The sequence below is a fragment of the Schistocerca serialis genome, chromosome 6, assembly GCF_023864345.2.
Source record: "Schistocerca serialis cubense isolate TAMUIC-IGC-003099 chromosome 6, iqSchSeri2.2, whole genome shotgun sequence".
Lineage (NCBI taxonomy): Eukaryota > Metazoa > Arthropoda > Insecta > Orthoptera > Acrididae > Schistocerca > Schistocerca serialis.
The window spans coordinates 400073980-400101280 of NC_064643.1; the positions used below are offsets into that span (position 1 = coordinate 400073980).

Sequence of the window (27301 nt, forward strand, 5' to 3'; positions counted from 1 at the left end):
CAGCAATCACGAAGGCTCAATAATATTGAAATCTGGTGATTGTGGTAGTAAGGGGAGAGCCGATAGCTCACCCTCATGCTCAAGAAACAAGTCCTCGAAGATGCTAGATGAGTGAACAGGGGCTCCTTGCTCTTGGAATACAGCATCACAATTGGGAACAAACATTGTACGCACCGAATCAGTCAAAACGGTCATGTAACCCTCGGCAATAATGCGATCTTGCAGAATGATCGTGGGTCCATCGACTACCAGAACACTGCTGCCCAAATCATCATCGAATCCAGCTGTGTTTCACTCTTGGGACGTAAACTCGGCCAGAAGTTGCAAAATGTGTGCAACAAGACTCATTAAACCAACTGTCTTTCTTCCAGTCATGGGCTGTGCGGCTGGTCTACATCTACATTTATTCTCCGCAAGCCACCCAACGGTGTGTGGCGGAGGGCACTTTACGTGCCACTGTCATTACCTCCCTTTCCTGTTCCAGTCGCGTATGGTTCGCGGGAAGAACGACTGTCTGAAAGCCTCCGTGCGCGCTCGAATCTCTCTAATTTTACATTCGTAATCTCCTCGGGAGGTATAAGTAGGGGGAAGCAATATATTCGATACCTCATCCAGAAACGCACCCTCTCGAAACCTGGCGAGCAAGCTACACCGCGATGCAGAGCGCCTCTCTTGCAGAGTCTGCCAATTGAGTTTGTTAAACATCTCCGTAACGCTATCACGGTTACCAAATAACCCTGTGACGAAACGAGCCGCTCTTCTTTGGATCTTCTCTATCTCCTCCGTCAACCCGATCTGGTACGGATCCCACACTGATTAGCAATACTCAAGTATAGGTCGAACGAGTGTTTTGTAAACCACCTCCTTTGTTGATGGACTATATTTTCTAAGGACTCTCCCAATGAATCTCAACCTGGTACCCGCCTTACCAACAATTAATTTTATATGATCATTCCACTTCAAATCGTTCCGCACGCATACTCACAGATATTTTACAGAAGTAACTGCTACCAGTGTTTGTTCCGCTATCATATACTCATACAATAAAGGATCCTTCTTCCTATGTATTCGCAATACATTACATTTGTCTATGTTAAGGGTCAGTTGCCACTCCCTGCACCAAGTGCCTATCCGCTGCAGATCTTCCTGCATTTCTCTACAATTTTCTAATTCTGCAACTTCTCTGTATACTACAGCATCATCCGCGAAAAGCCGCATGGGACTTCCAACACTATCTACTAGGTCACTTATATATATTGTGAAAAGCAATGGTCCCATAACACTCCCCTGTGGCACGCCAGAGGTTACTTTAACGTCTGTAGACGTCTCTCCATTGACAACAACATGCTGTGTTCTGTTTGCTAAAAACTCTTCAATCCAGCCACACAGCTGGTCTGATATTCTGTAGGCTCTTATTTTGTTTATAAGTCGACAGTGTGGAACTGTATCGAACGCCTTCCGGAAGTCAAGAAAAATAGCATCTACCTGGGAGCCTGTATCTAATATTTCCTGGGTCTCATGAACAAATAAAGCGAGTTGGGTCTCGCACGATCGCTGTTTCCGGAATCCATGTTGATTCCTACATAGTAGATTCTGGGTTTCCAAAAACGACATGATACTCGAGCAAAAAACATGTTCTAAAATTCTATAACAGATCGACGTCAGAGATATAGGTCTATAGTTTTGCACATCTGCTCGACGACCCTTCTTGAAGACTGGGACTACCTGTGCTCTTTTCCAATCATTTGGAACCTTCCGTTCCTCTAGAGACTTGCGGTACACGGCTGTTAGAAGGGGGGCAAGTTCTTTCGCGTACTCTGTGTAGAATCGAAATGGTATCCCGTCAGGTCCATCGGACTTTCCTCTGTTGAGTGATTCCAGTTGCTTTTCTATTCCTTGGACACTTATTTCGATGTCAGCCATTTTTTCGTTTGTGCGAGGATTTAGAGAAGGAACTGCAGTGCGATCTTCCTTTGTGAAACGGCTTTGGAAAAAGGTGTTTAGTATTTCAGCTTTACGCGTGTCATCCTCTGTTTCAATGCCATCATCATCATCCCAGAGTGTCTGGATATGCTGTTTCGAGCCACTTACTGATTTAACGTAAGACCAGAACTTCCTAGGATTTTCTGTCAAGTCGGTACATAGAATTTTACTTTCAAATTCACTGAACTCTTCACGCATAGCCCTCCTTACGCTAACTTTGACATCGTTTAGCTTCTGTTTGTCTGAGAGGTTTTGGCTGCGTTTAAACTTAGAGTGAAGTTCTCTTTGCTTTCGCAGTAGTTTCCTAACTTTGTTGTTGTACCACGGTGGGTTTTTCCCGTCCCTCACAGTTTTACTCGGCACGTACCTGTCTAAAACGCATTTTACGATTGCCTTGAACTTTTTCCATAAACACTCAACATTGTCAGTGTCGGAACAGAAATTTTCGTTTTGATCTGTTAGGTAGTCTGAAATCGGCCTTCTATTACTCTTGCTAAACAGATAAACCTTCCTCCCTTTTTTTATATTGCTACTAACTTCCATATTCAGGGATGCTGCAACGGCCTTATGATCACTGATTCCCTGTTCTGTACATACAGAATCGAAAAGTTCGGGTCTGTTTGTTATCAGTAGGTCCAAGATGTTATCTCCACGAGTCGGTCCTCTGTTTAATTGCTCGAGGTAATTTTCGGGTAGTGCACTCAGTATAATGTCACTCGATGCTCTGTCCCTACCACCCGTCCTAAACATCTGAGTGTCGCAGTCTATACCTGGTAAATTGAAATCTCCACCTAAGACTATAACATGCTGAGAAAATTTATGTGAAATGTATTCCAAATTTTCTCTCAGTTGTTCTGCCACTAATGCTGCTGAGTCGGGAGGTCGGTAAAAGGAGCCAATTACTAACCTAGCTCGGTTGTTGAGTGTAACCTCCACCCATAATAATTCACAGGAACTATCCACTTCTACTTCACTACAGGATAAGCTACTACTAACAGCGACGAACACTCCACCACCGGATGCATGCACTCTATCCTTTCTAAACACCGTCTGTACCTTTGTAAAAATTTCGGCAGAATTTTTCCCTGGCTTCAGCCAGCTTTCTGTACCTATAACGATTTCAGCTTCGGTGCTTTCTATCAGCGCTTGAAGTTCCGGTACTTTACCAACGCAGCTTCGACAGTTTACAATTACAATACCGATTGCTGCTTGGTCCACGCATGTCCTGACTTTGCCCCGCACCCATTGAGGCTGTTGCCCTTTCTGTACTTGCCCAAGGCCATCTAACCTAAAAAACCGACCAGCCCACGCCACGCAACCCCTGCTACCCGTGTAGCCGCTTGTTGCGTCTAGTGGACTCCTGACCTATCCAGCGAAACCCGAAACCCCACTATCCTATGGCGCAAGTCGAGGAATCTGCGGCCCACACGGTCGCAGAACCGTCTCAGCCTCTGATTCAGACCCTCCACTCGGCTCTGTACCAAAGGTCCGCAGTCAGTCCTGTCGACGATGCTGCAGATGGTGAGCTCTGCTTTCATCCCGCTAGCGAGACTGCCAGTCTTCACCAAATCAGATAGCCGCCGGAAGCCAGAGAGGATTTCCTCGGATCCATAGCGACACACATCATTGGTGCCGACATGAGCGACCACCTGCAGATGGGTGCACCCTGTACCTTTCATGGCATCCGGAATGACCCTTTCCGCATCTGGAATGACTCCCCCCGGTATGCACACGGAGTGCACATTGGTTTTCTTCCCCTCTCTGGCTGCCATATCCCTAAGGGGCCCCATTACGCGCCTGACGTTGGAGCTCCCGACTACCAGTAAGCCCACCCTCTGCGACCGCCCGGATTTTGCAGACTGAGGGGCAACCTCTGGAACAGGACAAGCAGCCATGTCAGGCCGAAGATCAGTATCAGCCTGAGACAGAGCCTGAAATCGGTTCGTCAGACAAACTGGAGAGGCCTTCCGTTCAGCCCTCCGGAATGTCTTTCGCCCCCTGCCACACCTTGAGACGACCTCCCACTCTACCACAGGTGAGGGATCAGCCTCAATGCGGGCAGTATCCCGGGCAACCACAGTCGTAGGCCGATCGGGGGATGCGTGGGACGAGCTGGCCGTCCCCGACAAACCCACATCCGGAACCCCACAGTGATGCCCATTGGCAACAGCCTCAAGCTGTGTGACCGAAGCCAACACTGCCTGAAGCTGGGAGCGAAGGGATGCCAACTCAGCCCGCATCCGAACACAGCAGTTGCAGTCCCTATCCATGCTAAAAACTGTTGTGCAAAGAAAGTCTGAACTAATCTACAGAGAGCGCAAACCAATCGACACAAAATTTAAACGGTTATTAAAATACAAGATTGCCTAATTAATGCAGTAATGCTGCTATTTGCGCACTGCTGACACTGCTCGGCGGCGGAAGGAGACTACGTGATTTTACACCATTCAGGTACTAAAACGCGATGCTACAACTCCCAAACACTATAATACGCCCGAAATTTATGAATTAAACAATGCAAGTACCAAACACACGCAAATAAAGTAAGAATTAAACTGTGTAACAAATGAGTGAGCTAGGAGCATACGACTTGCTGCTGCAGCTGCTTATCCAACGGCGGAGATTCGAGTCCTCCCTCGGGAATGGGTGTGTGTGTTTGTCCTTAGGATAACTTAGGTTAAGTAGTGTGTACCCGTGGTCTAGGGGTAGCGTCTTTGATTCATGATCAAAACGTCTTCGGTCCCGGGTTCGATCCCCGCCACTGCGTAAATTTTGATAAATAATCAGCATTGGCGGCCGAAGACTTCCGGCATAAGAAGTCAGCCTCATTCTGCCAACGGCCTTGTCAAAGAGGGCGGAGGAGCGGATAGAGGTTCAGGGCACACTCTTGTCCTAGGGGTGGGAAATTGCCCCTAAAGGCGGAAGAATCAGCAATGATCAACAACATGAGGATGCAGAAGGCAATGGAAACCACTGCATTAAAGACACGTAACGTGTATCCACAGGACATGTGGCCTGTAATTGAAGAAGTGTCATGATGATCTCTCTGTTGGCAAAAGATTCCGGAATAGTCCCCCATTCGGATCTCCGGGAGGGGACTGCCAAGGGGGAGGTTACCATGAGAAAAAGATTGAATAATCAACGAAAGGATAACGTTCTGCGAGTCGGGACGTGGAATGTCAGAAGCTTGAACGTGGTAGGGAAACTAGAAAATCTGAAAAGGGAAATGCAAAGGCTCAATCTATATATAGTAGAGGTCAGTGAAGTGAAGTGGAAGGAAGACAAGGATTTCTGGCCAGATGAGTATCGGGTAATATCAACAGCAGCAGAAAATGGTATAACAGGTGTAGGATTCGTTATGAATAGGAAGGTAGGGCAGAGGGCGTGTTACTGTGAACAGTTCAGTGACCGGGTTGTTCCAATCAGAATCGACAGCAGACCAACACCGACAACGATAGTTCAGGTATACATGCCGACGTCGCAAGCTGAAGATGAACAGATAGAGAAAGTGTATGAGGATATTGAAAGGGTAATGCAGTATGTAAAGGGGGACGAAAATCTAATTGTCATGGCCGACTGGAATGCAGTTGTAGGGGAAGGAGTAGAAGAAAAGGTTACAGGAGAATATGGGCTTGGGACAAGGAATGAAAGAGGAGAAAGACTAATTGAGTTCTGTAACAAGTTTCAGTTAGTAATAGCGAATACCGTGTTCAAGAATCACAAGAGGAGGAGGTATACTTGAAAAAGGCCGGGAGATACGGGAAGATTTCAATTAGATTACATCATGGTCAGACAGAGATTCCGATATCAGATACTGGATTGTAAGGCGTACCCAAGAGCAGATATAGACTCAGATCACAATATAGTAATGATGAAGAGCAGTCAGGAAGAATCAATACGCAAAGAAGTGGGATACGGAAGTACTAAGGAATGACGAGATACGTTTGAAGTTTTCTAACGCAAAAGATACAGCAATAAGGAATAGCGCAGTAGGCAGTACAGTTGAAGAGGAATGGACATCTCTGAAAAGCGCCATCACAGAAGTTGGGAAGGAAAACATAGGTACAAAGAAGGTAGCTGCGAAGAAACCATGGGTAACAGAAGAAATACTTCAGTTTATTGATGAAAGGAGGAAGTACAAACATGTTCCGCGAAAATCAGGAATACAGAAATACAAGTCGCTGAGGAATGAAATAAACAGGAAGTCCAGGGAAGCTAAGACGAAATGGCTGCAGGAAAAATGTGAAGACATCGAAAAAGATATGGTTGTCGGAAGGACAGATTCAGCATACAGGAAAGTCAAAACAACCTTTGGTGACATTAAAAGCAACGGTGGTAACATTAAGAGTGCAACGGGAATTCCACTGTTAAATGCAGAGCAGAGAGCAGATAGGTGGAAAGAATACATTGAAAGCCTCTATGAGGGTGACGATTTGTCTGATGTGATAGAAGAAGAAACAGGAGTCGATTTAGAAGAGATAGGGGATCCAGTATTAGAATCGGAATTTGGAAGAGCTTTGGAGGACTTTCGGTCAAATAAGGCAGAAGGGATAGATAACATTCCATCAGAATTTCTAAAATCATAGGGGGAAGTGGCAACAAAACGACTATTCACGTTGGTGTGTAGAATATATGAGTCTGGCGATGTACCATCTGACTTTCGGAAAAGCATCACTCACACAATTCTGAAGACGGAAAGAACTGACAAGTGCGAGACTTATCGCACAATCAGCTTAACAGCTCATGCATCGAAGCTGCTTACAAGAATAATATACAGAAGAGTGGAAAAGAAAATTGAGAATGCGCTAGGTGACGATCAGTTTGGCTTTAGGAAAAGTAAATGGACGAGAGAGGCAATTCTGACGTTACGGCTAATAATGGAAGCAAGGCTAAAGAAAAATCAAGACTCTTTCATAGGATTTGAGACCTGGGAAAGGCGTTCGATAATATAAAAAGGTGCAAGCTGTTCGAGATTCTGAAAAAGTAGGGGTAAGCTATAGGGAGAGACGGGTCATATACAATATGTACAACAACCAAGAGGGAATAATAAGAGTGGACAATCAAGAATGAAGTGCTGGTATTAAGAAGGGTGTAAGACAAGGCTGTAATCTTTCGCCCCTACTCTTCAATCTGTGCATCGAGGAAGCAATGATGGAAAAAAAGAAATGTTCAGGAGTGGAATTAAAATACAAGGTGAAAGGATATCAATGATACGATTCGCTGATGACATTGCTATCCTGAGTGAAAGTGAAGAAGAATTAAATGATCTGCTGAACAGAATGAACAGTCTATTGAGTACACAGTATGGTTTGAGAGTAATTAGGAGAAAGACGAAGGTAATGAGAAGTAGTAGAAATGAGAACAGCGAGGAACTTAACATCAGGATTGACGGTCACGAAGTGAATGAAGTTAAGGAATCCTGCTACCTAGGCAGTAAAATAACCAATGACGGACGGAGCAAGGAGGACATCAAAAGCAGAATCGCTATGGCAAAAAATGCATTTCTGGCCAAGAGAAGTCTACTAATATCAAATACCGGCCTTAGTTTGAGGAAGAAATTTCTGAGGATGTACGTTTGGAGTACAGCATTGTATGGTAGTGAAACATGGACTGTGGGAAAACCGGAACAGAAGAGAATCGAAGCATTTGAGATGTGGTGCTATAGACGAATGTTGAAAGTTAGGTGGACTGATAAGGTAAGGAATGAGGAGGTTCTACGCAGAATCAGAGAGGAAAGGAATATGTGGAAAACACTGATAAGGAGAAGGGACAGGATGATAGGACATCTACTAAGACATGAGGGAATGACTTCCATGGTACTAGAGGGAGCTGTAGAGGGCAAAAACTGTAGAGGAAGACAGAGATTGGAAGACGTCAAGCAAATAATTGAGGACGTAGGTTGCAAGTGCTACTCTGAGATGAAGAGGTTAGCACAGGAAAGGAATTCGTGGCGAGCCGCATCAAACCAGTCAGTAGACTGATGACCATAAGATTTCACATACATTTGAACATTTTTTTCTTCCATTGCTCCAGAGTGCAATTTTTTTGGGTTCAGCAGCACGTTTTGCCGTAAAGGTCATTTCTATGACCAATGAGTGGTTTCCAAAATCGCGGTTTGTGGAGCACCGTCGTGTTGTTTTTGTGTTGACATGATTCGCGAGTGCTTCATTCAGTTCTGCAATGACTTTTGCTGCTGTTGTCTTCTTATTTTTCATTACAATCCACTTCAGTGAACGGCTATTGCGATCACTCAACACACTCTTTAATCGACGTCGTGACTTATTGGATGATGTAGTCCACTTTCTGCCTATATGGTATAAATCTTCGATACGGTGCCTCTTGGAGTACCAAATATCCGGTGCGGTTACGGGAGCATCCACCGTAAGAACCCGAAAAATTTGCCCACATTCGGATTCACTTACCTCCGACAGAGTGCACTAACAACTACACAGAACACTGTCTTGGCTACCGATGACACTTGAACGTACTGGAGACACTATACGTGACATCCGTGGAGAAATACAAAAGCGAAACCTCCAGCCTCGATTGTGATGTGCATTTACGTTCAAGCATGGATTTCTCGTGGTGTTCGTGAATACGACTTGTTACCGCTTAAGTGGCTCAGAGCACTATGGGACTTAACTGCTGTGGTCATCAGTCCCCTAGAACTTAGAACTACTTATACCTAACTAACCTAAGAACATCACACACATCCATGCCCGATGCAGGATTCGAACCTGCGACCGTAGCAGTCGCGCGGTTCCGGACTGAGCGCCTAGAACCGCTAGACCACCGCGGCCGGCACCGCTTAAGTGCTCTACTAGGCACGTAGGACCTCTGAATGGAACTTCAGCCCAACCTTGTCCCTAGTGACGTCGGCTATCGATGTGACATTCAGCCCTAAATTTTCATCCTTCCTTAATGATGACTAACAGGGGGTTCATCCGCAGTGACCTCTGACCAGACTAGATAAGAAGTAGCACATCGACAAGCACAAAGCCGGCCGAGTTGGCCAAGCGATTCTAGGCGTAAAAGTCTGGAACCGCACGACCGCTACGGTCGCAGGTTCGAATCCTGCCTCGGGCATGGATGTGTGTGATGTCCTTAGGTTAGTTAGGTTTAAGTATTTCAAAGTTCTAGGGGACTGATGACCTCAGATGTTAAGTCCCATAGTGCTCAGAGCCATTTGAACCATTTTTTTTTGACAAACACAGGCAGAACGTCCAATTAAAAGTAAGCGTTCCCACAAAATGTTATAAATTCATTCGTGACCAGTAAGGAGCAGGAGAAAAAAGGCGTTGGATAAATTTTCTATAGCCAAGTTGAAGATAACTGTCAAGAGAGGCAAAACACGTCCACCACAGGATAAAATAAAGGCTTGAATGTATTACTTGCTTCACTACCAGAAACGTTTCCTTCTAGTGTCCGTGTGCGAAATACAGACATCCGTGTCGCAAAAGAACAAGTATTCGTAATACTAGAGCAAAGTAATGGTTTCTTAGTGTAGAATGACACCTGAATAATTAAGAAACGTAATGAGCAAATTACAGGTCACTCACTATGCTAAGAAAACCATATAAACACTAAGTTACCGACTAATTTAAATGCTACACCTACATTTATTACTTTGACTGTCTAAAAGAAGCTGTCACATACTCGCTGACATCACTCCCCTGGATATAACACACCGTTCTGAAAATGTCGTGGAATGGTTTGGGAAAACCCAAAAACAAAGTGAGAGAATCAGTTAAATGAGCCTGCATCCTCTGTACATGAACATTTATTTCTCTTACTTTCCAATTCGTGGGTAGTATTCCTGAGCACCTACGCTAAGCCAGAAATTTACATTTCCAGCTAGTAACTCAGATTTTTTATGATAAAAAATTATGTAATGGGCTCCTCAGAGTCTCGTGAGGCCACACGAGGAACTGCTTCGACTCAATACTGTGTGACATTGACATATTCGCCGCCGTGAAAGTATCAAGACAACATGAGAGACTGAGCCACGTTATGTATCCTTTATCTACGCTTAACGTTGCTGTTCTCATGCTTTCAGGAGTAAAACTGCTGAAGTGGATCACATCAAACCAGATAAATGTTTTTTTATCAGTATGATGAGTCATTCATCACATTTCAGTAGACATTCCAATGCGATGAACGACATGCAAATTCATGTAATTCCACGATCCACGTGCTGTGCTCACTTATTACCACTACTAGTAAAGATTAAGTTAAACCACTACTGTTCCTATTCATTACTCGTTCAGAATGTTATGAAATTTATGTACTACGTATTAAAGAACCAGCAAACGCCAATTAGTTAAAGAATCAAACTCCCGTATACAAAACAGCTTCAAAAGTGTGATTACTTTACTAATGAATTAATATACACAGTGCGATCAAAAGTATCCGGACACTGCCAAAAACATACGTTTTTCATGTTAGGTGCATTGTGCTGCCACCTCCTGTCATGTACTCCACGTCAGCGACCTCAGTAGTCATTAGACATAGTGAGAGAGCTGAATGGGGCGCTCAGCGGAACTCAAGGACTCCGGACGTGGTCAGGTGATTCGGTGTCACTTGTGTCACACGTCTGTACACGAAATTTCCATATTCCTAAACGTCGCTAGATCCACTGTTTCCTATGCGATAGTGAAGTGGAAACGTGAATAGATACGTACAGCACAAAAGCGTAAAGGCCAACCTCGTCTGTTGACTGACGGAGACCGCCGACAGTTTAAGAGGGTAGTAATGTGCAATAGTCAGACATCTATCCAGATCATCACACGGGAATTCCAAACTGCATGCGGTGGCGTTATGGTTTGGTTGTTTGTTTCATGGAGGGGGCTTGCTCCCCTTGTTGTTTTGCGTGGCACTATCACAGCACAGGCCTACATTGATGTTTTAAGCACCTTCTTGCTTCCCACTGTGGAAGAGCAACTTGGGGATGGCGATTGCATCTTTCAGCACGATCGAGCACCTGTTCATTACGCATCGCCTGTGGCGGAGAGGTTACTTGACAATAAAATCCCTGTAAGGGACTGGCCAGCACAGAGTCCTAACCTAAATGCTATAGGACACCTCTGAGATGTTTTGGAACGCCGACTTCGTGCCAAGCCTCACAGACCGACATCGATACCTCTCCTCAGTGCAGCACCCCGTGATGAATGGGCTGCCATTCCCCAAGAAACCTTCCAGAATCTTATTGAACGTATGTTTGCGAGAGTGGAAGCTGTCATCAACGCTAAGCGGGAACCAACACCATAATGAAATCCACCATTACCGATGGAGGGCGCCACTAACTTGTAAGTCATTTTCAGCAAGATGTCCGGATACTTTTGATCACATAGTGTATTAAATACTTGCCTTTAAGGGCGTAAGCGAGAAAAAGTTTAGAAGATGTTTGAAACTATGCTCATAGTTTGTTGGAAACCGTCAAGTGCCCTCGTTATGAAACACTTGTGGGATATGAACTGGGCAATTTGCGCTCCATTTTAAGCAAGTTAGCTTTTCACACATGTTTCTACGTGTCGTAAAAAGGTGTAACTTTTCAGGTACATTATGTGGTAAACGTGGAAATTTTCTGCATCTACATTTACATCTACATCTACATAGATACTTCACAAACCACCGTTTAGTGCGTGGCGGAGGGTACCCTGTACCACCACTAGTAAATTCCTTTCTTGTTACAACCGCAAAAAGGGCGAAGGAAAAACTACTGTCTATATGCCTCCGTGTGAGCCGCAATTTCTCGTATCCTATATTCGTGGTCCTTACGTGCAATGCATGTTAGCGGAAGTAGAATCGTTTGGCAGTCAGCTTCAAATTCTAGTTCTCTAAATTTTATCAGTAGTGTTCCTCGAAAAGAACGTCGCCTTCCCTCCAGCAATTCCCAGTTGAGCTCCCGAAGCATCTCAGTAGCACTTACATGGTGATCGAACCGATCGGTAACAAATCAAGCAGCCGCCTCTGAATTGCTTCGATGTCTTCCTTCAATCCGACCTGGTACGGATCCCAAACACTCGAGCGGTACTCAAGAATAAGTGCCGGGCGCGGTGGCGGTGCGGTTCTACGCGCTCAGTCCGGAGCCGCGCTGCTGCTACGGTCGCAGGTTCGAATCCTGCCTCGGGCATGGATGTGTGTGATGTGCTTATGTTAGTTAGGTTTAAGTAGTTCTAAGTTCTAGGGGACTGATGACCACAGCAGTTGAGTCCCATAGTGCTCAGAGCCATTTGAGCCAAGAATAGGTCGCACCAGCGTCCTGCGTGCGATCTCCTTTACAGGTGAACCACTATTTCCTAAAATTCTCTGAATAAACCGAAGTCGACCATTGGTCTTCCCTACCATAGTTCCCACACGCTCGTACCATTTCATATCGCTTTGCAAAGTTATGCCCAGATATTTAAACAACTTGAGTGTGTGAAGCAGGATACTAGTAACACTGGAACCGAACATTACAGGTTTGTTCTTCCTACTCATCCACATTAACTTACATTTTTCCACATTTAGAGCTAGAGAGTGTGTTACGAATGGATTTAGTAGTAAGGAAGGAAATTAAAACATCAAGCCTCATGCTGAAATTTTACTGCATGAGTAGCGTGCGGGAATGCAGTAAGGGATAAACTTTTGTCCTTTCATCATTGTGCATGGAGTGTCTGTATGAAAAGTTTCGTATAGGTTGAAATTTTGTGTAAACTTTTTTCGAAGTCGATAAAAGCTGTCATTCTCAAATACTGGATGAGTGAAGTCCGTCTGTTAGCGCTCCGTCAATATCTCTGTCTCAAGACAAACACGTAGTTTCTAACTATAATACTTATTTTACTGTGTTGAACTTTTAACATAAAATAATATGTGTTAATGAGTCGATTATGACAGCATTTTAAATTTTTAAATTAAGTCAGGTACTACGCGAAATATTGATGGCCAAATTTTTATTGCCTTTGAAACTGTTAGATAGACTCTGCAACTGGTGTCGGTTTGCGGAATAGCGTTTAAGTAATATAGAATGCAAGAAACTATTAACGTATTTGAAAATATATTATCTGAAACTACGTCAGTACTCTGATACGTAAAATATTACAAAACTGTGGTTCACGTAATATTTGAATTTCATTGTTTTTAAAAATAATTGTACAGTAGCTAATTTAATTAAGGCAGCAGGTAGTCAATAATACATTTACAGCAGAAAGAATGCCATTGTTTAACAGCCTGAACCCTGAAGTTAGCTGCAAAGGATGCGTCACTAAAGCATTTTTGCTTGGCGTAATTCGGTAACTTGCAATACACCTCCCTTTTGACATACCTACACACATGATATTAGAAAATAAAATTGTGTAATTTGTGAAACTTCGACGCATCGGTAGTATGGTAGCTGCAGTTTGAACGTAGAAAGTCATGTTACTCGCTTGAAAGGTCTGCTTTAAGTTTAGATGTGGTCCGCCGCGCCGTATCTGGTTATCAGCACGCCACCACACTGGGACTAGCAAACAAGTCAATAGTAGCGCACCTATTTAAAAGTTAACCGGAAACGTCTGCTAGTAAAATGTCTTTTTTTCTTTGTGTCTCACCTAAATGACCTTTTTTTACGGTCAAGATGACTGTCCGACTACTCAGTTGGAATTCAATTTCTGTCAGTGGTAACAAAATTCTTAGCTTTGCTTTATGCACAGTTCAGTTGCATATTATTGATCATAGCGTAAGCTACAATTTCAGTTGATTTAAGTATCATTTTGGTCTTTTCAGCCTTGATAGAAGCCGTCGGTTTTCACGAAATCGCGTTTATGTCAGAAAAGCAACGTGTTCGTTGCATTATCACTGCCTGAACATTGTTCACGTGGTATGGATACCTTTTTAAATTGAAATTATGTAGATATCCAAAAATCATTTGGATTATCAGAACTTAATACAAAAAATATTTCGAGACTGAGGTTTACTAGAGATGAGAAGAATACTACGTTCGAAAGAATGTGGATATTACAGTAAAGAATACTAGAGTACGTAGTTCAGTTGAAGGGCTCTCACAAATGTTGAACACACAGACATAAGTCTTAAGAAGATAACTGAGAAGAAACATAGCGTAACAGAAGTAGTACTTCAACTGACCGATGAAAGAAGAAGTACCAAAATTTACAGAAAGAGACAGGAATCTGTGCTAGTGCCAGAATTGCAAAACTTTCGTGTTTGGCTGTTTGAACAAGCTAATCTCTAAACACGCTGGACGAAATTTCATGGGATTTTCACAGGTAACTTGAGCTTAGTTTGGGGCAACATACAGGCCGCATTTCATCAAAATCGGTAACCGAATAAAATGGATATCGTGAATTAAAGTATTATCGAAAGTCATCTGCTCAGCTTAGTAGTTTGGATTCGTAATCATCATGGCATACAGCACCAAAGAGCCTATAGATGGGGCTGTTAGTTTTTTAACAGACTGACGCCGGCCGTTGTGGCCGAGTGGTTCTAGATGCTTCAGTTCCGAACCGCGCGACTGTTACAGTCGCAGGTTCAAAATAGTTCACATTGCTCTGAGCGCTCTGGGACGGTGGCGGTCGCGCGGTTCCAGACTGAAGCGCCTAGAACCGGTCGGCCAAGGGGGCCGGGCTAACGCAGGTTCGAATCCAGCCTCGGGCATGGATGTGTTTGATGTCCTTGGGTTAGGTAGGTTTGAGTAGTTCTGAGTCTAGGGGACTGATGACCTCAGATGATAAGTTCCATAGTGCTTAGAGCCATTTGAACCATTTAACTCACTGGCAGGTACATTTTCGCAAGTTGACGTCAGTGATAGAATTAAACTGCTTAATCCTATCTTAATGAATACAAACTAAAGCAAAATTACTGACTAAGATACACGGATTTACTGATGTCACATTGTACATTTTAAACTTGACGGCATAACTTTAGTTCTTCTGACAGGTTTTATTTATAGAGTAGTCTAAGGACTACGCGGTTTCAAAAACACAATAAAGATCGTGAAGTGAAAGTTGCTGTGACTGTAGAACATCAGCCTTTAACTTGCTTTTTGGGAACTATTTCCTAAAGCGAAGTGTGGAGTATCTCTGATGTAGAGCGTCATGCATTATGACACTCATCAGAACCCTTCACTCACAGAGGCTTAAAGTTACTTTTCTCCAACGTAACATTAGAGAAGAGGAAATTCTGGCTGGAAGGGGCGCAGGCGGAAGAGTTTTTATACCCCGACGCCCTCTAGTTCCTAACGGTATACCTATGCACTTCAAACGTGTACAGTTCCCGGTGAGCTATGCTGTATACCATGACCATAAACAAAACGCAAGACCAGACACTGCCTGTTGCGAACGTGGACCTTAGTGTCAGTTGCTTTTCATACGGCCAGATGAACATGACCTTTCCCTGTTTTAGTGGAACTCTGCTCGTGTCCGCAATCACACAGTTTCATACGTTGTATACCAAAAAGCTTTTTAGGTAAAAAAAGAAGGTCCTTGAGTACGCAGTATCAGGAACTGAGTTCTCTGCTTCACAACTCATGAATCCAAGTTACTAACAAGCATAATATACAGAAAAATCGAAAAGCAAGTTGAAGCTATGTTAGTTAATGATCCAATTAGGTGTTTGAAAGATAAAGACACACTAGAGGAAGTTCTGAAAATACGCTTGGTAACGAAAGCAAGACAGAAGAAACATCAAGAGACACAGAATTTGTCAACCTAGGAAAAGCATTCGACAGCGTAAAATGGTCGAAGATGATTGAAATTCTGACAAAAATGTAATACGCTATAGGAAAACGGGTAATATACAATATTTACAGGAAACCAGAGGAATAAAAAGATTGAAAGTCCATGAACGAAGTTCTTGGATTAAAGCGGGTGAAACACAAAGATGCAGGCTTTTGCTCCAACTGCACAATCTGTATATCGAAGTAGCCATGACGAAAATAAAAGAGATGTTCAAGAGTGGGATTAAAATTCATGTTGAAAGAACATCAATGATAAGATTCGCTCATGACATCGCTATCCTCATTGAAGGAGAAGAAAAATAGTGGCACCAGTCGAATGGAATTAACAGCCTAATGGGTACGGAATATCGACTGAGAATAAAACAGAAAAATAGAAAAGTAATGAGAAGCGTCAGCTCAAGAAACATAACATCAAAATTGGTGATCTCTACGAAGTCGACGAGGTTATAGAAATCTGCTACCTTCGAAGCGAAGTAACACAAGGATGTTCAACTGGAGCACAGTTTGTATGGTTGTGAATTACAGAGAGCGGGAAAACAGAAACAGTAAAAAATCGAAGCATTTGAGATGTGGTGGCATAGAAGAATGTTGAAAATTATGTGGACTGATGAAAGTTGATGTTCTGCGCATAGTCGGCGAATAACGGGACTAGATACTACAACATACCGGGTGATCAAAAAGTCAGTATAAATTTGAAAACTGAATAAATCACGGAATAATGTAGATAGAGAGGTACAAATTGACACACCTGCTTGGAATGACATAGGGTTTTATTAGAACCAAAAAAAAAATACAAAAGTTCAAAAAATGTCCGACAGATGGCGCTTCATGTGATCAGAATAGCAATAATTAGCATAACAAAGTAAGACAAAGCAAAGCTGATGTTCTTTACAGGAAATGCTCAATATGTCCACCATCATTCCTCAAAAATAGCTGTAGTCGAGGAATAATGTTGTGAACAGCATTGTAAAGCATGTCCGGAGCTATGGTGAGGCACTGGCTTCAGATGTTGTCTTTCATCATCCCTAGAGATGTCGGTCGGTTACGATACACTTGCGACTTCAGGTAACCCCAAAGCCAATAATCGCACGGACTGAGGTCTGCGGACCTGGGAGGCAAAGCATGACGAAAGTGGCGGCTGAGCATACGATCATCACCAAACGACGTGCGCAAGAGATCTTTCACGCGTCTAGCAATACTTTGTTTCTCTTTTGTTCTAATAAAACCCCATGTCATTCCATGCATGTGTGTCAATTTTTACCTCTCTATCTACATTATTCCGTGGTTTATTAAGTTTTCAAATTTATACTGACTTTTTGATTACCCGGTATATTAAGACATCACGGAATAACGTACGAGGTACTAGAGGGAGTTTCTGAGGGTATGAACTGTAGATAAAGACAGACACTGGGATACATCCAGCAAATAACTGAGGTTATAGGGTGCAGGTGTTACTCTGAAATTAAGAGGTAGGCGCAGGGAAGGAATTCGTGGCTGGCCGCAATAGCAAAATAAGTTCCTTTTGCGTTTGATGTGTATCGCTATCTAGATAAAGTCAAGAATCAGCATTACTGACTGACGTAACCAATTAGTCCAATCAAAAACAAACGCTGCCTTCCATAACGCTCTTCTGCATGGTCCCTCAAGCACGACGCTCACTGTCATGAAGTCTTCTGCAAACAGTACTTATATGCAGTTCTTGATCAGTAACAGTAGGATTCCTCTTACATGGAGTGATGTAGCGCAATAGTTAGACAGATATATTAAGAAATTACGTTGCACAAGAAAGGATTTATAGGACGAAGAAACGTGCAGAAGGAGAGGACGAAATTAAATGAAACTCACAGATGAAGGGGGTATGTGGTGTTGCTGCAACGATTACAAAATCAAGTGAAGTTTGCACAGAAAGTGGTAGTAAGAGATCACTCACCAGTATGATAGTGCAAACCCTCTGGTATGACTGGAGCCACTGCTTGAGTTTGGAAGGGTATCGTTCCTGAGGCAAGCTGACCCACGACTATTAAAACTGGCCGTTCATATATTTCTTGGATATTGTCACTGCGATGAAGTTGACGTCGAAACTAGTCCCTCAGAGAAATTCGTTCCGGGGTAGATCTGTGGATCTTGCTGTCAACGGTAGTACCTCAATATCAAACAGACAATGCACAGAAACACGACTCGACAAGCATTATCCTTTTGAAAATGAGGCTACGATAATGCTACCTCAGTGGTAAAACATGAGGACGAAGGATATCCCTAATGTACCGCTGTGACGTCAGAGTTCCCTTCATAACCAGCCGTGACCTGAAGTCATACTCTGTGGCTTCCTCAGCTTGTGGTCTAGTGGCTAGCGTTGCTGCCCCTGCATCACGAGGTCCCGGGTTCGATTCCCGACAGGTTTGGGGGTTTTCTCTGTCCGGGGACTGTGTGTTTGTGTTGTCCTAATTATTATCGTGATCATACGTGACATTGGCTAGTCTTGTTCAAGGATTTCAGTTGTTTTTCTATTCTGCAGTCACTTATTTCGATATCAGTCATTTTGATATTTGTGTGTCTGTTAATGGAGGAACAACAGTGCGTTCTTCCTCAGTGAAACTGTCTTGGTATTCTCTCTGCTATCTTCCGTTTCGTAGTTATTATGGTCACTGAGTGTCAGGACACATGGCATCTGTCCGTTTACTGATGATTTAACGTAAGACCAAAACTTCGTAGAATTTTCTGTTAGGTCGGTTGATAGAATTGTACTTTCGGATTCTCTGAACACGTTCAGCATGACTATCCTTACGCTAATTTTGGCATTTTACAGTTTTAGCTCGTCTGTAATGGTTTGGCACTGAAACTGTGTTTAGTAGCAGCTTTCAAACACTATTGTCGAACCACGGCGAGTCTATTCTGATCTCATAACTTTGTGCGGCACATGCCTGTCTGAAGCATTTCGTACATTGCTCTTGAACTTTGCCCATTGATACGAAACATTGGTAGAGCTGGAGATGAAATTTTCGTATTGACCGCTCAGGTAATCTGAAATCTGTTTGTTGTCGCTCTTGCGGAGCATAAATATCTTCACGACTTTCTTTGTATTGCGATTTGCAGCCATATTCAGTCATGCTGTAACTGTCTAATATTCTATGTCGAGTCGATAAGTTTGGGTCTCTTTGTTACCAGCCGATCTAAGAACACCATGTGGCGCCATTTGTCAGCAGTCCATGTTTCCCAGTCACGGCAGCACTCCGTTTGTGTTGTGGTGTTAACAGCACACTACGCGTGGAACGGTAAATTCCAAATCCCTGTGCCGCTCTTTTGCGACAAATGATGCGGGATGACACAGAATGTTGCAAGGCGTCCGCTGCTGTTCTCGGATGGCACACGGAGAGACTGAGGTGTTGCGGTACGCTTGGTGCACAGTACGGTGATCCTCCCTCGCGGTGCCCAGACGTGGTCGATCAGGATCTTGGCGACGAGTACGCCCTCTTCCACGTTCCCATGCAGTCCAGCATCGCACATTTGTCACATCCGAATGCACCACAAATCTGAATACTGCACGGTTCAACTGGACGGCCGAATAGACACACAGAATGAGGCTTCTTTCGAACTTTGTCGGTTTCTGATAATGCTGTTGGCTCGAGTGCTCGGCTTCTTCACGTCCTTCACAGTGTCCACTGAACTTGTGACGCTGTCCAAGACCCTTATATACACTACCAAGCCAATTCCGTGGTTTCCAGATACGATTTTATCTCTCAGTAAATGAACTAGTGATCGTGTAAGATTTCTTTTGAGCTAAAAGTAACTACCCATAGTCAACTGCTAAGTCTCAATAGGTCCGGAACTACTTCTTTATTGTAACTTTCTTTCGGTACTCAAGAAGATGTGCAGTCGTAAAATGTGTTCCACTCCATTAGGCCGTCTGGTACTGCAACCGTATGGAACATATCTGAAATAGAAACAATCTTGGTTGTTGTTTATTCTTTTATCAACAAAGCGTTTCGCCTTCGTAGGGCATCTTCAGATTATCTTAAAATTTTCCTTTCACAACATTATAAAAAGAAGAAGAAGGTACTATGCTAGATTTTTGAAGCATGCGTTGAAGCGTTGAATCATTTGAACCCTGAAAGACTCTTTCCATTTACATTTTATTAAGGTCTCTTGCCGATTCATCTGATTCTACACGTGCATACATCTACCACAAAGCTCTTTTGTGGTTTCTTGAAATGTAAAAAGGCAAATTTTAACATAATCTGAAGAAGCCCCACGAAGGCAGGACACTTTGTTAATAACTGAATAAATCGCAACCACGACAGTTTTTTTAATTAAAAACATGTACAATCTGCACATCAGTTTTCTGAATGAGATTTTGTCTTGGGAAGATCCCAGGTTCGAGTCTCGTCCGGCACACTATTTTAATCTGCCAGTAAGTTTCATATCAGCACACACTCCGCTCCAGAGTGAAAATCTAATCCTGGGAACATTCCTCAGTCTGTGGCTAAGCCTTGTCTCCGCAATATCCTTTCTTCCAGGAGTGCTAGTTCTGCAAGTTTCGTAGAAGAGCGTCTGTGAAACTTGGAAGGTAGGAGACGAGGTACTGGCAGAATTGAAGCGGTGATGGTGGATCGTGAGTCGTGCTTGGATAGCTCAGTTGGTAGAGCACTGGCTCCCGAAAGGCAAAGGTCCCGAGTTCGAGTCTCAGTCCGGCACACAATTTTAATCAGCCAGAATGTTTCAGATCAGTTTTTCTGTTTGCGAGGGACCGTGCAGGTAGCTACTCGCAGCGCGTTGCACTAGAGAGATGGTGACCTACATAGACGAAAACCTGTCCTGTGTCGGAGAACACAATGTCTGCAAACGCCATGTCGGGTCGCGGCACAGACTTGGCGGCCGCCAGAAACAGCGGAGTGGACGCGGCTAACTGAGACTCGTGCTAAGTTCGTGCAGGAGATAGTTAAAGTTGCGCTGCTAGTAGTTTTCTCTCCGGAATGTCTTTGCTGCTCAGAGGTGCTACCACATGGTAGGACATTTCTGTCCTTTCACATCAGTTTCCTCTGTGCGTAGCGTCCCTTGTCGACTCCGGAGCACGGGAACTGAGATGTTCGTGTAATATTTCTCACAAGAATTTCAAGTTAAAGTATAAAAAATATATCATAATTTTTCTTTCTGACAAAGAATATTCAAAGTCGTCACTGTCCTGTCCAAAAACAAAAAAAAAAAAAACCTCCAGAACACCCTGACATATACAGTGTGATTTTAATATCTAAGTTTTATTCTAGTCACTCCAGAAAACTGTCACGTTTATTAGTTACAGAGTAAGTATCACATTGCACAACTACTACTTGGAATATAGCGGTTCCCAGCTCAGGGATGATAATTTTGAGGATGATGTTGCGTCTACTCTAACGCACGCCAAATTGCACTTTAGTAATGAGAATACAAAAGTCGGTGGGCCGTATTGGGCCCTCTTATTCCACGAGCGATGGTCTTACCGAATGAGCTGTTCCCGCACGAATTGCATCCCGTCCTCAGAGTCAATCTTCCATTGCCTCTCTGACACGTTCCATATTTCAAGTAGACTTTCCGGAGCATTAACATTATCTGCAAAAAGCAAGGATGTGCGTTCGGGTCCCAGTTCGACACAGTTTCAATCATTCATAAAAATCAGACATCACGTATCTTCTGCTGCAGAAAGAAAGATTCATTATTTAAACATAATCGATTACAAGTTTGTAGCATACAGCCTTCATATTTCCTTTCAGTCGTGTCGCACTGGAGGTAAAGTACCATAAACCCATAATGTCATCGACTTAGATGAGGCTAAACTAGAAAAAACACTAGTTAATATAGATCTAAGTCTGAAACTAATGACACAAATTTTCATTTTCGGTAGATGAATATATTGGTACAGTCAGATTAATACTCTTACGCTTCTACTACTTACTGAAACCAGTATATTAGTAATTTTTCGTTGTTTTTTCTTCAATTCCGTAGACGATAAACAGTCTGAGTAACACAGACTATCGATTCATTTCAGTCACGTTAAGAAATAAAAACCAACAACAACCAATTTTTTCTTTGTCGGTAAGGTGGGAACATTAAAATAGAGGGTACTCTTTCCAACACCTTCAGGTGCTTCACTGTATACAACGAATAAGAGAACTTATTATAAATTTAGCCACGCCATGAAACAGACAAATAAAAGGGATAATATCTGTGTCTACTTACAGTCAAAAGATGAAAATTTCTAATTACACCTGATAAAGCCATTGCCAACATTTACATCCCTCTATTTAAAACTTCTGACTCACGAATGTGCGAGTACCTATGACAAAATGTTTTAGGGCTAAGGCCATTCCTTATCTGAAAAAGAGCCCAGTAGAAACATCAAAGTAAGAACGTAGTACGAATTAAAATAATTTATAAAAAAGGCCGTCCGCTGTGGCCGAGCGGTTCTAGGCGCTTCAGTCCGGAACCCCGCAGCTGCTTCGGTTGCAGGTTATAATCCTGCCTCGGGCATGGATGTGTGTGAGGTCCTTAGGTCAGTTAGGTTTAAATAGTTCTAAGTTCTAGGGGACTGATGACCTCAGATGTTAAGTCCAATAGTGCTTAGAGCCATTTGAACAATTTTTAATAAAAATAAGTAAAATACATAGCAAAAACGCCGCGTTTGTAAGATTTAAAGAGAAACGGCTCTCCATAGTGTCACACTTTCCTCCATTGTAGGCAGTCTATAGAGGAAGCGTTGCTGTCACCAGCGCCAACTAACCGCTATCTGTAGCGAGGCCTTCGTGGAAAGCAGCGTAAAAATTAAGTAACCAGATATCTTGATGGAAACACTCGGAGCTGGCTACACATTTTAAATTACCAAAATGCAATAATCAGAAATAATAAGCTTTGTTTATGAGTCGCATTAGTCAGAATTACTGTGACAACTATTTTCAAAAGGCTTTCTGATACTATCAAGGATCTGGTATGTCAGCACTACCCAGTGCAGTGTCCTTACAATTAATAAAATTGTTTTCACGAATAAAAGCCTTTTACATCAACAAAAAACAATGTTTGAGCTGGGAAACGTCATTTACTTAAATAATCAAACTTGGCTAGGACGTTTCTGTGACCTAAATGAGTCCGGAAGTTGAAGGTATTTATTGAGACTCTTTTCAATGCTCAAAAAAGCTACAATTCTTCTAACCTTTTCTCTCTTGTTGAAGTATTTGAAGATTGGTGGAAACATCAGAGACTGTGTATGCCACCTGCTGCAAGTGAGCATTCAAAGCCGACTTCGTACTAGAATTAGCAGTATGCTCCCTAAGTCTTACATTAAAACTTCTCCCCATTCGGCCTACGCATTTTCATGATCAGCTGTCACAATCAATATTCCCTTTTTGATTCCTCTCTATGTTTAAAATTTTGGCCGTTATTTTTGGGACAAATAGGCTGGGTTTGTCAGCTGTTTACCTGTTTTCTTGGATCTCTTTCCATCGTAAGGAAACCTATGTTAACACATATCTTTAGCAACTCTATCACGTAGAGGGCTCACGGTAGTATACTCGCCATGTAGTCTCTGTGCTACATTCGAGGAAGCTCGTTTTTCTTTTTTATAATACTACTACTAATTTTATGGGCGTCGTCTACTTCACAACCATTGGATTTAGCTACGTACTTAATTATGCGTGACCCTTGCTCAAAAGCACACCATGCGATCTATGCAGCATGGAAAGAAAAAAATGGTTCAAATGGCTCTGAGCACTATGGGACCTTTAACTGCTGAGGTCATCAGTCCCCTAGAACCTAGAACTATTTAAACCTAACTGACCTAAGGACCTCACACACCCATGCCCGAGGCAAGATTCGAACCTGCGACCGTAGGGGTCGCGCAGCTCCAGACTGCAGCGCCTAGAAACGCTCGGCCACCTCGCCGGCAGCATGGAGAGAAATGTTGCCACTTTATGTTGCCATGGGTTGTTCGAAGAACTATGAATTACTGTGCCTGAAGTTGTTGGTCTCCTATAAATATCGTAACTAAAAATATCACCCTTGTAGCGAAACTGACAAATCTAGGAATGGCAATGTTCCGTTCACACTCTGTTAGGGTAGTGAACTGAATATCCGCGTTTTCTTTACTGAGCTCCAGAAGAAAATCTTTTAACTCTTGGTGCAACTTATTGTACAGCAAGAAGACTACGTCAACATAGCGACACCATAGTAAGACGTTACTGAAAAACTGACTTAGGTCTGCTATAATACGGGATTCTAGGTCTCTCGTGTAGATGTGTGGCTTTTTGGGATATAAAAGACACGTATGCAAACATCCCCACAGATGGGGTACGAGATATATACAATAAGTATATTCACAGGATATTCAGTGACAGGTCACAACATGAGATTGATGACTTTCCCCAGATTTTGAAAATGGCTCTACAGTTTAATTATTTTAGGTTCGGGGATGAATATTACGTGCAAAGACAGGATTTGGCTTTGGGCTCTCCCCTCTCTTATTGTTCAGCAAACAGGCAGTGAAATTAACAATTTACAATTCCTGATACTCGGCCATAACCAGCCGCCATATCCGAGTCAACTTCAGGAATAAAGCATTACCACCGCCACCAGATAGCCACCACAACAAACTACACAAAGCTGTCTACCAAAGTACCGATGCATATAGTTTAGTAAATTCTTATACAATAACACTAATTTTGGTTATGCACACAGAAAAAGTAACAAAAGGAATTCTCCGAAGTCACTTTCACAGCGTGTTTCCACAAAACCCTTTAGGATTAATATAATCAATCACGCTCACACACAGTAGTTGAAAAACAGAACTGCTCTGTCACAGCGCGCACCTCGCACTCCTGTGTACCGTCGATACACAACCACAACTTATCCAACAATCATGGACTCCTGTGCAGAATTTGTGCGTACCAAACACAACCAGATCACAGACAGTATACCACACACTGCAGTATATCAACCATGAAACCACTAGTGTGCAATCGTCAGTTACAAAAGCAACCAGCTAGTTCTGCTTTAGATACGCAGAAAGCCCTTCCTTCTCCTCGACTGGAGTCACTGTACGTCCGGTCTGGAATTTTTAGTGGCCAGCAGTATAACAATATATTATATTATACCATGGTTTCAGCGTGGTATAAGGAAAGACCTAAATAATGAAGACGTCCAATTGTGCAACAGGAGCATTGTCTACTGTTCTCCAAAGCAACCGATAAAATTGTTTTAACTTCAAAGAAGTTAGTTTCCTTGTGGTTTTCAGTGTGCTGAGAGTCGCTGTCTTGTCTGGTCTCAGGTCTCCACGGGGACGGGCATCATGTCTCACTTCGTCAACCTGCACATCGTGGTTCCCGAGGCGTTCATCCTGGGCAGTGGCGAGCACCACGTCGACGTCGGCAGCGGCATCAGCCTCGTCTGCATCATAGAGAAGGTGAGTCCAAGTCCTACTCTCTCATTCAGGGGCCGGCATGCGACATTTCTGGAAGGTTCAGAATAAAGATAGGGAAATTCCGGTAGACTACGAGAGAGTCGGGCAGTGCAGTTCCTGAACTAATTTCACGAAATTTTTCAATTGTATGCCAGTTTCAGCAACTAGTTTGCCGCTGTGAAAATGTGGATACTGAAGCATGACTTACAACTGAGGCACGCAACCAACGATTACGTTCATCTCGTGCACGGTTGCAGCACATACTCAGATGTAAAGACTGCTGGTCTAGCGTGATGAACTTTTCCGGTATTTTCAGGAAATCAAGGTTCAGAATTTTACAAGCCTGTCTGAGTACCATACGAAAGCATCAGTCGTCGGATAGTGGCATTAGCACATCCGACTAAAGGCCCATCCACACTAGACGCCAACGGAACGAGACGTCGGGAAACGTCAATGCCAAGTGGTAGAGTGTTCACCCCAGACGGAACGTCAGCATAGGTCAGTTCGCTTAGAGTAATAACGAACGTTTAAAATATGGACCATAGTACCACTTGTGATACAAACAGTCGGAGTATAGTTCGAAATTAAAAATCTTGATGCGATAATTTTTTAATGGCCAAAGCAAACCTCATAGCGTATGTTCGTTAGGTTTGTAGACCAAACTGTTGCGAAGTCAAATAATATTTCAAAATATAAACACTTAACTGCTAGCGAAAATATTTACAACCAAACACACTCCACCGCAGAGCTAAAATTTAATTCTAGAAACACATCAAATATTATTCATAAAGTGATACATAGCCCTTGTTTACTTCATCGTACTTCACCCACTATGTTTTTGTCTTTCCAAGCAGCAAATAACGCCGTAACTAACTGGATTTTTCTCCTTAAATAGAGATGACTTTTCGATTTATAAAACATTACCTAATCAATATTAGTCCATCAATTTACGCTTTTATACACAGTGTAATTGTCAGCTACATTCAGTTGTAGTAAAATCAAAATTCGTTTCCGCGTTCAGATATCTGGCCTCTCTTATAGAGCACTATGTGGAGAGAAATATTCAACTCGTCAAAAAAAATTTACAATTTGTAACGAAAACAAAGTAAAATGATGAAATAAATACTAAGAATAAGCAAAAGCACTGAACTCAATTACGTAACACGAGTGAGCGCTGCAGAAATAGGTTAACTTCCGATATGTTCCGTTCCATCAAGTGTGAATCGACCATAAACAATCAAAACAGAAGCCTGAGTGCACTACGTTTCGGTCACGTCATTTTTTATTTGTAATCTCCCAACAAACACTGGTACCGCTACAACTTATTGCGTTTCTTCGAAAAGGAACAATGACAAGAATGATAAACATAGTGGCATTTAATATCGAGTACAAGGAATCGTAATAAAATGAACATTTATTTGTCCATCATTAATTCCCATATTGGAAATACAGTATTCATTATTCAAAGGAGCTATAGCCCGTTATGATGTGGCTATTACATATGCATGAATACATTGATACATAAATGTTCGTATCATCACGATACTTTTACCTCGCCACGAGTGTCCCACAGTGATTGTTATTATTATTGCTGTTCCTTTCCGAAGCAACATGACTCATTGTGATGATGCAGGTGCTTCGTGGAAGACGAGAAAAGAGGAAGGAAATTAAGTGACACGAACGCAGTGTGGCCAGACTTACAGTCTCTCTCTTTAGCCGGACGAGCTAGCGGAGCCGTTACAAGGCTGGAGGCTTCATATGGTATCGAACGCGATCGTAAAACTTTGAACCTCCATGTCTCGGAAGCCCTTGAGGAGTGCATGGTACCAGAGCAGCAGTCGTTACTTCCAAGAAGGCTATCTGATCAGAAGTATCCGCACACCTATTAGTTGATATTAATATGGGATGCGTCCACCTTTTTCTGTTATGACTGCTGGCGATTTCAATGGGCCTGAATGTCTGTGGAGGAATGGGAGTTCAATTTTCCTTAAGAGCCCAGAACAAGAAGGCAGTGAGGTTAGGCGCAGCGGTATAGATCGAATTCGACGTACTAACTCTTCTCAAAGGCGTTCCATTCAGTTCAGATCGGTACTCTTGACAAGTCAGTCTGTTTCAGCTCACACGTCCAACGTCCACCCACTTTACAACACTTCAGGCATCCAGAATGAAACTTTTCACACTGCAGCTGA

General features: G+C 42.9%; 1 protein-coding gene across 3 annotated transcripts in view; it reads left to right on the plus strand.

Annotated features, from left to right (window-relative positions):
- The window catches only part of LOC126484068 (hemicentin-2-like), a 1942222-nt gene that overhangs the window by 1714597 nt on the left and 200324 nt on the right, over window positions 1–27301 (plus strand). For all 3 annotated transcript variants that reach the window (XM_050107431.1, XM_050107430.1, XM_050107432.1), the window contains one exon: window positions 24981–25115. In XM_050107431.1, the coding sequence (XP_049963388.1) occupies window positions 24981–25115 (135 nt within the window). The remainder of the gene's footprint in view (window positions 1–24980; window positions 25116–27301) is intronic.